This window comes from Rana temporaria, chromosome 1 (assembly GCF_905171775.1).
Source record: "Rana temporaria chromosome 1, aRanTem1.1, whole genome shotgun sequence".
Taxonomy (NCBI): Eukaryota; Metazoa; Chordata; class Amphibia; order Anura; family Ranidae; genus Rana; species Rana temporaria.
In genome coordinates this window covers 294,434,366-294,447,370 of record NC_053489.1, presented here as the reverse complement: position 1 = coordinate 294,447,370, position 13,005 = coordinate 294,434,366, and the positions used below count along the sequence as shown (strand labels likewise).

At 42.3% G+C, this 13,005-nt stretch overlaps 1 protein-coding gene across 1 annotated transcript in view; it reads right to left on the bottom strand.

Annotated features, from left to right (window-relative positions):
• RIC1 (RIC1 homolog, RAB6A GEF complex partner 1) overlaps nt 1-13,005 on the bottom strand; it is a 193,440-nt gene that overhangs the window by 129,695 nt on the left and 50,740 nt on the right. The window contains exon 3 of the mRNA XM_040357519.1: nt 2,106-2,185. Within this exon, the coding sequence (XP_040213453.1) occupies nt 2,106-2,185 (80 nt within the window). The remainder of the gene's footprint in view (nt 1-2,105; nt 2,186-13,005) is intronic.

Sequence of the window (13,005 nt, the reverse complement as noted above, 5' to 3'; positions counted from 1 at the left end):
ACCCCCCCCCCCCCCATTTCTACTTCATCCTTTCCTCTTCCTTTTTCCTTTCTGGATTTACACCGGGAAACCTCCCCAGAGAGATTCCCTCTGGGATACTACCCTAGTCCCAGAGATAGGTTGATTGCCTTATGGTCACCATTCCAATGTATAATGGGGCTCCTGGTGGCATGCACACTTGTATTTCCATGGCTCTTGCTCTGTATGTCCATATCTTGTTGTTGTGGATCTATTGTCAGACTAAACATTGTACTTTTTTTCCCGCACAAATAGAGCTTTCTTTTGGTGGCATTTTATCACCACAGAGGTTTTTAGATTTTTGCTATAAACAAAAAAAGGCTGTAAATTCAGAAAAAAAATAAACAAATGTCTCTCAAAATTTAAGCCAATATGTATTCTGCTACATATGTAATACTAATAATAATACACTTGCAAAAACTATATAAAAACAAACTCAAAAAAACTGCTCTACTCAGGTGTGAATGCAGCCTTACTGATTGTTTTATTTCATATTATTTACTTTTATTTTCTGCTTGTCAAATGGCTGTATCATCAACCTAGATCAGTAACGGATAATTAAAAAAAAAAAAGCTACAAAAAAAAAAAAAAAAAAAAAAAAAAAAAAAAAGGTACAGTCAAAAGTAATGTATTTGCTGTTCATTTAATAAAAGACAACCTGCACGGTTTTTGGAGTGCGGCTATCCATCCTTCATCTAAATTCTGTGTTTGCCTACTGCACCGCCAGCACCCTTGGAATCCTGCATTAGTGTGTGACCGTATAGTAGACCCACCTGGAGCGGTGACTTTCTTTCTTCTACAGTCAAAAGTACATGAAAAATAAGAAAAGGCTCGGCATGAGAGCATTGCTAGTTCTGGGAGCAAGCAAAAAAACACAAGTCAACCTCTATTAGGACCTTTGAAAACGAAGCTGACATTTCTGCTCTGACATTGTCTAGCAAAAACTCTGCTTTAAATTTAGATACAGTATGGAAGGATTAGACCAGTGGTCTCAAAGTACCGGCCCGCGGGCCATTTGCGGCCCGCGGACCGGTTTTAAATGGCCCGCGGGTGCCGCAGAAGTGTAGATCGAGGTGCATGAAGAGTAGCGCAGGAAGCGTCTGTCATAAGTTCACTTGTCTCTCATGTCACACTGCTACTCCCCGGCGGCCCCTCCTCTCTTCTTGTCCATCCCCATTTGCTTGTGACATTATCTAAGATGGACGAGAAGAGAGAGGGGGGGGGGGCTGCCGGGGAGTAGCAGCGTGACATGAGAGACAAGTGAACTTATGACAGACGCTTCCTGCGCTACTCTGCCTTTGAAGAAAACAACAAGTAAATGCTGACCTGTGCCCTGATGTGCCCTCATGTGCCCTGATTGTGCCCTCATGTGCCCTGATTGTGCCCTCGTGTGCCCTGATTGTGCCCTCGTGTGCCCCCATGTGCCCTCGTGTGCCCCCATGTGCCCCATGTACCCTCATGTGCTGGGCTCTGTACATCAGGGTACCCTGTATGTAATTTTTATACATCAGACCCAGCAGACACACCATATTGCAGTATTTTTGTTACTCTGGGTCCCCAAAGTACCTCCCATGAGGTACAAAATAGGATATCTGAGGACTATAGGGTGTATTTAAAAAAAAAAAAATAAAAAAAAAATTGCTATATGAAATGTCACTGCTTTCGTTCAACTGCAGAAAATAATACCCATAATAGGAATTAGTGGCCATAAGGTGGCATTTTCCTGAAATCTCTCAAATAAGGTGATCCCAGCATTACCATAACTAAATGGATCGGATTATTGTAGGAACTAAACATATTAGACGCATTACAGGGATTATTCGTGACTCTATTGGCATATAACACTCACCTTTTTTAACCTGAAAATAGAGGGTAAACTATGCCTGCGTGTTATATGCAGGGGGCTGTGGAAAGTTTGTTTCCTGAAACTTCCCTCTTAAAGTTAGGGTGCGCGTTATACGCCGATAAATACGGTATTTATTATAGACCCCTTATTGTACAAATACTGGATAATCAACACAGTTGCCTGGAAAAAAATAGGAAAAACAAAAAAACAAAAACAAAAAAACAAAACAAAAAAAACTTACTTTGGATAGATGGGCTCATACAAATACTTGTCCTCTCCTGCAGGAACAATGTCAAAGAACAGGATATAGCCATTGGCAGTCTGGGGGGGAAAAAAGAAAAAAAATACTGAATTGCGAGTCTTTCAATTGCTTTACTCAGTTTATAAATACTAATTAAATAAATCGGAAAATGAGTAACGGTGGGAAAAGAAAAACCTTACAAAATAATAGTTATATGAATATGAGCACATACCATCAGTAAAGGATAGTGGGTAGCTCACATTCCCGCTCATCAAACACAAAACAGTTTGCATTCTTCTTCTGTGTGAATGGATAAGGGGAGATCATGCTTCCCTTGTCCATTCACAAAACACCTTGAATTTTGGGAAAATAAAAACTGTTTTATGAATGGCTGAAGCCTAGTGTGAGCGACACACCCCATGCTTCACTGCATTTGCTGCATGAGACCCAGAACTGTAGGTCTTTGCGTCAGAAGTTTGGTACCTACTATATGGTGGGGATGAAATTAAAGCTTGCTATACACTGACTTACAGGAACCAGACAAATTTAGATCAGCGAATGGCGGTCCCTGCTCAACTGAAGGTGATCGTTTGATTGCATTCGATCCGAAGGGACATGTTGGAACATTTTTATTGATCTGTACCTGCCAAGCAGTGTATTCTGGACAGAATACAATATCTCAACAGGAAGGATTGCTCCAGCCATATCGTTTCATGTGGATAGAGGAATCTTACATTTTAACAATGAACAGTGTATGATCAGTTTATAAAAGAGAACACAAGGGGGCATTTCAAACCATTTAGTTAGGTTTTCTGAAACGCGTTGCCATAGCAGACAGCTTGCCCCAGGTGTGACATCACATCCTGCCTTGTGTCCCACAGTGGCTCTCCTCACTTCCTGGAACATCGGACTTGGTTTCCTCACCGTTTGCTGTCACAAGGGCCCTTCTGGTGGACGGCTTCCATCCAATGTGACATGGATGGAGAGAAGTTCTTTGATTTTATATTTCTGCGAGTTTGCATTTGGCTTTTTTTTTTTTTTTCCACTTCAGCTTTTACCAAATTCTAGAGACCAGCTCATGATTTGATGCTTCTTACGTCTCGGTTTGTGGTTTGCATCATGCATTTGGCTTTTTAATCGTAATAAACCCATTGACGATGCACTTAGCTGGCGCCCCCTCTTTTTTAATTTCAGAGATTTGCTCCCGTCTCCCTACTATCACCCTTCCTATGGGATTTTTATGAACATTTTATAAACTACCTATCCTACACAAGTATATCTTTACATTTATCCAAGATGGTAATGTGGATGGTGCATTAGCATTTTTTTGCGCCACAATTTCAATTGTTCTTTATGACCAGCTTATGAGTTTTAAACAAACGCAGCAACCATCCAAACATTAAAAACATCACTGGCACATAAATGTGCAAAAACTATTTTTTTTTTACCAGTGTTTAGATTGTGGTTTCACACTTGAAAATTCTGGCTGGGCAGCTGCCTTTGTTCCATTGTTAGAAAATAATAATAATCTTTCTAGCTCATTATGTCTTGTATATGCTCTCACCTTACCAGAATCAAAGCATCCCTGTACCCTCATTCACTCGACTTTCTAGAATATTCTTTCAGCCATCCATTATCCAAAGTCAGTGGTATTTTTCTTCCTTTTTATTGGCCAGTTTCAGGTGTGGCTTTTTCTTTGAAACTCTGCCCCAAGCCCTGTATCCCAGAGTCATCTTTTCACTTTTGCAGATGACACCGATACCTGCCATGTACTATTTAGGGAAGCAGACAAGAACCTGAAAGGCTTTGTGTTTTCCAAACTCCAGACCACCCAGAACAGTTGTGCATCTGGGCTTTCCATTTCTTTTTCTATCCTGTTTAGATCTGGTTTGCCTTCTTTCAAGACAGCTTTTTCGTTTCTTAGCAATTTGACAAATAGAAAAAAACAACTTCATAAAATTGAAATGTCTTACAAAAAAGTTGTTTTTGTTTTGCCTATTTTTGAACAAAAACGGGTTTCAGCTGTACTAAAACAAATTACAAAATGTTAAATAATATTTTTACATATGATTAGAGCCGGTTCACACTGGGGTGACTTGGGATCCGACTTGAAGTCGCCTCAAGTCGTCGCGCTGTCGAGAAAAACAATGCAAGTGAATGGGAGCGGTGTTAATACACACGACTCGAGCCGCTCCGACTTCAAAAGAAGTTCCTGTACTACTTCAATCCGACTTGTAGGCGATTCCTACCCATTGATTTCAATGGAAGTCGCCTCCAAGTCTGATCACTGTCTTAACTTAAGCGACTTTCCAGGAAGATAACATACATTTCTCAGGCAAACCTCTTCTGCCCCCCTCCCTCTCCCTCCCACAGAGCTGATTGTTGTTTGATTGGCCACTGGAAAGTCTCCTGTCCTGGAGACGACTTCAAGTCGTGTTGTAAATCGCCCCAGATCGCCCTGTGGTTCATGCTCAAGTCGTATCGGAGTCGCCTCTGAAAGTCGCGCTGGAAGTCGTGTCGCCCTAGTGTGAACTGACTCTTAAAGTGATACCAAAACACACACACAGTTTAATTTAACATTTCCCCTTCTATTTCTGTATGTGGATGACGATACTGTAATTATTTTAATTAAAAAAAAAGCATCCAAGTACCTTTTTCCTATTTGATAAACAGCCGTCACATGACCCAGATCTTTCCCAGACAGATTGCAGGGAAACATAAGCAAGAAGAGCCTCTAGTGCTCTGCTGATGGTCATGTGTTCAAAATAGTAATAATAATATTATTAACCACTTCCTTACTGGGTACTTAAACCCCCTTCCTACCCAGACCAATGTTTAGCTTTCAGTGCCGACGCATTTTGAATGACAATTGTGCGGTCATACAACACTGTACCCAAATTATATTTTTTTAATTTTTTTCCCACAAATGGAGCTTTCTTTTGGTGGTATTTGATCACCTCTGCTGGTTTTTATTTTTTGCACTAGAAACAAAAAAAAAGACAGAAAACTTTGGAAAAAAAAAATATATATTTTTTTACTTTTTATTATAATATCCCATTAAAAAAAAAAAAAAAAAAAAAATTCTCAGTTTAGGCCAATACGTATTTTTGGTAAAAAAAAATAAAAAAAAAAAAGTCGCAATAAGCGTATATTGATTGGTTTGCGCAAAGGTTATAGCGCCTACAAAATAAGGGATAGATTTGTTTTTTTATTTGTAATGGCGGCGATCTGCGATTTTTGTCAGGCCTGCGATATTGCGGCGGACGTATCGGACACTTTTGACACTATTTTGGGACCATTCACATTTATACAGCGAACAGTGCTATAAATATGCACAGATTACTGTATAAATGTGACTGGCAGGGAAGGGGTTAACACTAGGGGGCGAGGAAGGGGTTAAATGTATACCCTGTGAGCGATTCTTACTGTGGGGGGAGGGGACTGACTGGGGGAGGTGATCGATCTGTGTCCCTATGTACAAGGGACACAGAATCGGTCTCCTCTCTCCCTGACAGGACGTGGAGCTCTGCGTTTACACACAGAGCTCCACGTCCCTGCTGTCACTGCCGATCGCAGGTATCTGGCGGACATCGCGGCCGTCAGGCACGCGCATCGGCATTACGTGACACGCCGGGCACAGTTTTTTCTCGGGGCGCGCGGGGGGATGTAAACAGCAGGACGTCCACCCGGCAGTTGATCTGCGCTGTAGACGTCTTTCGTCTATAGCGCGGTTCTCAAGTAGTTAATAAGCCTTTGGAGTGCAGAGTTTAAAAAAAATATCCAAAAACTGCTTTAAACTGGCATACAAATATATCATTTTAAATTTAGTCGTTATTATGTGGAAATAACATGGTGTGGACAGATATCTGCTAGTCACAGGTTGTGTTGCATCCCTCTAGCACAGTGGTTCTCAACCTTTCTAGTGTCATGACCCCTTGATAAAATTTCCCAAGTTGTGGGGACCCCTAACAAAAAAAATATTTTCGTAGCGCGAGTTGTCAGTACCCAAGGCAAGACAAGTAGTTTGAGCCCCTAACCCATGGACATTTAGCTCTCCCTGAGTCCCTTCTGCTCTTACAGTATTAAAACCCCTTATGGTACATTTTAGGATGTACTACTCTCCTTTGTTCGCCTTTCTTTCCGTTTTATATCTCTCTCTCTATATTAATTTCTTGTTCTTTTTTTTATCCCGATCCCTCTCTCTGTTTATCTTTTTTTCCCCTTATTCTTTCTCTCCCTTTTTCTTTGTTCCTCCCTCTCCTTTCCTCTACCTTCCATGTATTCTATATTTTATTCCTTCTCTTACTCCTTGGTAAGGGGGTGGGGGGTGGGATGAGTATCAATGCTGGGGAAGAGTTCTGATCAGCCAACTTGGGTGCTCTTGATCAAGGTCATCTGCTGATCTGAGAACTGTAGTGGGGACTTTTATTCACTGTGTTTCCGGCTTCACGGTGTCTCATAGCAGTGACACAAATGCCGAAATCGGGAGATAGGGTCTCCTCCAGCCCCTCTCACTTCACATTCCTCACCAGTCAGCTGACCTCTAGTCTCTGCCCCCCAGCCATGCCATGAACTGAATGGGCAGGTGCAAAGAGGCTGAGTGGGCACCCAGTGGGGAGCGTCCGCAAAAAAGCTGGGAGAGCGGTGCGGGTTTCAGGAACAGCCCAGGATTCAGTGACCCCTGACAAATCATCATTCGACCCCCGAGGGGGTCCCGACCCACAGGTTGAGCACCATTGCTCTAGCAGGTGTCTTAGAATAAGAGGGAGGTGAAGCCTCCATCAATCTATATGCAATATCCCACCCCAATTGTGTTTAGCTGGTTAGTGAGCATGGAGGAGGGAGTGGGCTGTCATTTAGCACTGTGTATACGCTCACATGTGTGACTCTATAGTCACATGGGCTGCTTAGCTGCGATAGGAAGGACATTCACTGAAAACAGAGCATGTGAAGAGTTGCCACCACAGCTGCAAAGTCACTAGCTGAATTTGGGTCTTGAACAGAAGGTGGAGTTAGAGAGCAGCAGGATAAAAACATTTTTTTTTTTTTTGCAGAATACAGAAAACAAATTTCATAGTGACCGATTATGGACAGCATACACCATTTATTGATTGTTTATTACGATGTGGGTTTAGTGACACTAATGCCGCGTACACACAATAATTTTTCAGCATGAAAAAAAAGTTTATAAAAAACTTAATTTAAAATGATCGTGTGTGGGCTAAAACGTTTTAAACCAGCGCATGCTCAGAAGCAAGTTATGAGACGGGAGCGCTCGTTCTGGTAAAACTACCGTTCATAATGGAGTAAGCACATTCATCACACTGTAACAGACAAAAAAGCGTGAATCGTCTTTTACTAACAAGGAATCAGCTAAAGCAGCCCAAAGGCGAATAGAACTTCCCCTTCAGAGTGCCGTTGTACGTCACCGCTCTTTGTTCATCGTTCTTTAAAAACAACGGTGTGTGGGCAACGTCGTTTTTAATGATGAAGTTGGAAAAACTTTGTTTTTTGGACATGTTGAAAACGATGTTTTCTTTCATGCTGAAAAATGATCGTGTGTACGTGGCATAAGGCTCCACTCACACTTTTTCGACTTAAAAAAGGTGCCTGCGCTACTTTGGTGCAACTTCTGATGCAACTTTGGTCCAGAGAATGTCAAGTCAGATCAAAGTTGTACCAAAAGCCGCACTGGAAATTGCGCAATTTTTGAAATGCAGTAATGTGAATTGAACTATAGCGCATTTACCAAGAAAGGAATGCTGAAAACGGGTCTTGGCAGCAGTCACAGGTGGATAAAAAAATGGCCATTTGAAGCCGAAAAGGCCTTTTGCAACAATAATCAGCTCTGGGATATATTTTTAATTCAATATGAACATTAAAATGGAATTTGTTTATGATCCCAAGCTTTTAAATGCTAGTGTGCTCTTGTTTGTATAAACACACCCACATCATATATACACACAGCTATCCCCACCCTCTGCTAAAGTAGTGGGCAAGGGCCATCCATAAACTGGAAATGTGATCCCAAATATTGTGTTCTCATTGCTAAGACGCAGGTAGGTATTGCTTTCCATTTCAATGAAAGATGGTCAGTGCCCCCGATAAAATATTTATAAAACACTGACAGAAGGCGGCTATTTCTGGAAGTACCATACATACTAAACCAGGCCGATTTTACATTACAGCATGTGACAATGCACACTCCCAATTAAACACATTTTTGTCTGTGTGCACTTTATGTTGCCGCTCTCACTGGCCTTTGAAATGCCTTCCAAACACACTTGGTAAGATTTCAAAGCACTGAAACAGGGGGGGGGGGGGACTTTCTGACTCAGAATTGATGAAATGCCTTCTGTAACTATAAAGCAAGTCGAAGCAGTCTGGTTAAAGTGGACCTATAGAAAACCCCCACCCAGCACAATATAAATGATTGCAGAAAAGTGTACCTTAAAGCCCCAAGGTTTAAATAATTTTGTCCTAATGAACTCATTTCCTTCACTAGTACTGTACATGTGCTCATTTTGAGCGCTGTATACTAGGATACCAAGATGTAATCTGCCCCCCCCCCCCAGTGGTGTCAGTGGTGTACTGACACCACTGAACAAGATCGATTCAAGTGATTAGGCCTGCATGCACGGCAACTGCCCTGCAAACAAATGCAATGCATGCAGCTCTGCATCATTTACAGAGTTAAATAGGAGGTAAGACGGCAACATATCACCTTCTATCAAACACCTCTGAAAAGTGATTCACCACAGATTTCTATTTACATAGGGGCAACAAAGTCTGCCACAAGTGTAAGCAAGGCCAATGGGTTGGTTCATATATATGAAGTTTCCCCACGGCTGCGTTTGCTTGTGCACCACAAATTCTGTTTGTATGGCCTTATGGCTGCACCATCTTCAACGCATTTTTTAGGGTGTGACCCTCAAGTATTTGTATGTCTATTGTACAAATCCTAATCAGATCCTTGGGATGGAGCACCCCCCCCCCCCTCCCCGGCATTACCCCTTATTAGTGTCCACCTGTGATATAGGCGTCGTCCTTTAGTTCTCTCATATAGAGAAGTGTATGAATTTCTCCCATGGTTCAGAGAAGCAGGATCTTCCATTCTATGAAGAGCATAAGACCCACTAATATTGGGGTACTTTGTCATAGTAATTTGGCTTTAGCCATATGGTGTGACCAAATCCCCATATTTTTTTGAAAATGGTCAGGTGTTTTAAATAGCCCTGCAGGAGTTCAATGTCATGTTTGTATATGTGTGCTGTAATATTTTGTTCTGCTTGTGCACCACAGCTCATTTATTTGAATTGGCTGCCGTATCCACTGAAAATGCTAGTACTTTCACTTTTTCAGAAAACACCGCTCCAGGGAACCCACATAGTGCAGTTTCCAGTGCCTGGGGATGCCATTCAGATTAAATGGTACCCCCACGCATCTCCTGAGCGGCAGCATGTTTTTCTCCGCGGTTAGTTACGGGTGTGGGAACAGGTGTGGTCCCACAGCGGCAATTACCCACATAAGTGTGAACCTAGCCAAGTGTGTTCAGTCACAGAATGAACTCCCTCCAGTGCAAAGTTACAAACTACCACATTCCTGAGCCAAATGCATAATGTTACCACACTGGTGTATTCTTTTCTTTTAAATTACTGACCAGTGAAGAAATTTCCGCATTTTGTACATTTCAAAAATATCTACTGTCTATACCAGGGGGTCTCCAAATAAAGGGCCGGTTTACAGTCCTCCAGGCTTTAGAAGGGCCAGACTGTCGACCAGTGGGAGGAACCGTGCCCCATCTCACCGGTGTCAGCGGGAGGAACCGTGCCCCATCTCAGCGGGAGGAACCGTGCCCCATCTCAGCGGGAGGAACCGTGCCCCATCTCAGCGGGAGGAACCGTGCCCCATCTCAGCGGGAGGAACCGTGCCCCATCTCAGCGGGAGGAACCGTGCCCCATCTCACCGGGGTCAGCGGGAGGAACCGTGCCCCATCTCACCGGGGTCAGCGGGAGGAACCGTGCCCCATCTCACCGGGGTCAGCGGGAGGAACCGTGCCCCATCTCACCGGGGTCAGCGGGAGGAACCGTGCCCCATCTCACCGGGGTCAGCGGGAGGAACCGTGCCCCATCTATGATATCATTGGCAGTGCCTCAAGGGCTAGATCAAAGCAAGCAAAAGGCCGTATCCAGCCCCTGGGCCACAACCCACTGTCATAAGATAAATAATGAATGTTAATTGGCTTTAATGATATAACTCAAATTTTTTGGTTTACTGCACCTTTTTACTGAATTTTTTAAATTTACCGCAAATTCCATATTTTACTTTTTTTTTTAAAAAACTTTAAATGATCTTTTATTATCAAAGGCAGCATGTAAAAAAAAAATACCAGTAATAATCACGTCAGAATCATTAGTGAATTGCCCCCTCTGTCACCATTTGAAAATAATTACAAATAAATCCTTATGAAAATAAAGTAATACTTACCAGTCCCTCTGCCTACTCCTCCTAACTTTGCCATCTTGAAGAGATAGTTATGCTAAAGAATCTTCACATCTAGCACCTATCTGGATTTGCCAGATGCTGCCTGGTTTCCCTTTATGCTCAGTGGTCGAGTTCACCGGTCCCTACAATAAAACAATGTCCTGTATTGATGCTGGCACTGGTATAAAGAAGTTACCCGTGTCCTCCATTGTGTTTTGTGGTCCTTTACACCAATGTTTCTCAACTCCAATCCTCAAGTATCCCCAACAGGTCAAGTTTTCAGGATTTCCCTGGTAATTACTAAGGCAGTGAAACTGATCAAATCACCTGTGCAAAATAATGTGAAGCCTGAAAAAATGACCTGTTGGGGGTACTTGAGGACTGGAGGTGAGAAACATTGGTGTAAAGGACCACAAAGCACAATGGAGGACACAGGTATCTGTCATTGCAGGACTGTGAGGTGCAGATGATTCTTTTGCGAACTTGCCTCTTTCAAGAAAGCAAAATTCAGGGCCTGGGTGATGAACCAGGTATTAAATGGTTTTGTTTGCAGCGAGGACTTTTTTAAACAGCAACTATCGCTTTTAAGGACAGGCAGCAAAACAATTTCCCGATCTGCGGCTGCAGAGAATGAGAATCGTCTCACTGCCTGCGATTAGCGATGTGCAATGCCGACTTTCTGGCGGGCTCTGCAAACACGCCTGAGCTCATCCTTATGCTGGCCATACACTATACGAAAAATCAGCTGAAATTCGGTCGTTCAGATAGTTTGTTCGTTTTTCAAACAGTTAATGGGCACAAAAATCGATAATCGCTGGGACGTTTTTTAACTGAAAAAACGAAGGACACGTTTGGAAATTTTCTGCCGAATGAACGATAAATCGAAAGGTTAATGTGTTTCCCGTCTGAACTTTCTGCACTAGGTATATGTAAAAAAAACGAACCCAATTTTTTTTATTTATGTCCACTGAACGATTTATTGGTCATTACACGATGGCAATATAGTTTTGCGCTCACGGACGTACGTTCGTTTTTTGAAAGTTCGGTCGGACGATTTTTCGTAGAGTGTATGGCCAGCATTAGTCACTTTAATACACACTGGTAAGATCAGTTACATTTAGCCAATCACATACATATCGAAGGGCTTTACTAAGACTATACTTTCTCCCTTTAAGGTTTTTTTTTCTTCTGGCTTCTTTTGCTGAATAACAGGAAGCCGAGGATGGAAAGAAATCCGAAACCCTCCATTTCTTTGCTCCTTCAGTTTAGCAGCTGCAAATCTGCGCCAAGCTCTTGTGTTTGTAGCTCATGACTTGCAAGCTTGTCCTTTACAACAGATTTACAGTTTGCCCTTTACCAAGGATTTAAAGTCTCTAATAATACTTTCTCAGGAAGCTTGTTATTGCTCAGCTATAGAAAAAAAATATAATGAAACGTTTATACCGTAGTAACATTCCAGTGTTTCTTGATAATGCCTGGAACAGTGTCATTGTGGATCTAGGCAGGTAATTATCAGTATTTCGTTTTTTTAACATTTGCAACTCAAAGAAGGTTCTTTGATTCAAAATTGCATCATGCCATATAAAAAATATGTAAAAACCTGTCCATGCCATGTTGCAACTATTAACAGATCTTGGATATGGGCTGACTGCCTCCATCATGGCTTTTTTTCAAACAGAACCTGCCACTTTACAAGCTGACATACGGGGCAAGGGGCTGTTCAAATACATTTCTCAAAGTGTGGGGACCCTGGATAGACCCCCAAGATATCAGCGATTCCCTGCTTCACTTTGTTTCTGATGCCCCACTTTAAAGCTGAACTCCAACTTTCTTTTCACAAAAAAATATTGGAGTAATCAATTCCAGTATAGATCATACCCATGTACCATGTTGCAGATCCCCTGATATTCTGGGTTTAGTTGTGGCTTTGCATCATGTGACACTCTGTATATCCTGCGGACTCTGGGCACTGCAGGACGTAGCTATGGAATGGGGCAGAATCTAACACTTCCCTTTGTAGTCTCAGACTCTGCAAATGATGTAACAACCTTCACAGCTCTGATGGTGGGTGGGATTGGATACATCCCAATTAGTATGCAATCCCACCCAGTCACACCTACAAGAAGAGTCCAAACCTCTCAAGTCCTGCCCCACAGATCCCAGCATTATTCAAGAAGGAAACCCCTTCATATTCACACATATACAGCCTGTTCTGAAAGTTAGCCGTGATGCTGCTGGGTAGTATTGAATGGATCACAATTATAATTCAATCTTGCCCAGTTAAACATGCCGACCAGTGTGAACAGGGAGATTCCCGTCCCTTAGATCCCACCCTTTCAGAGCCCAGCTCTCTGTGAAGTGATTAATTTACATATAAAAGGAAAACACCGTCATAAAAAACCATACCCATTCCTCT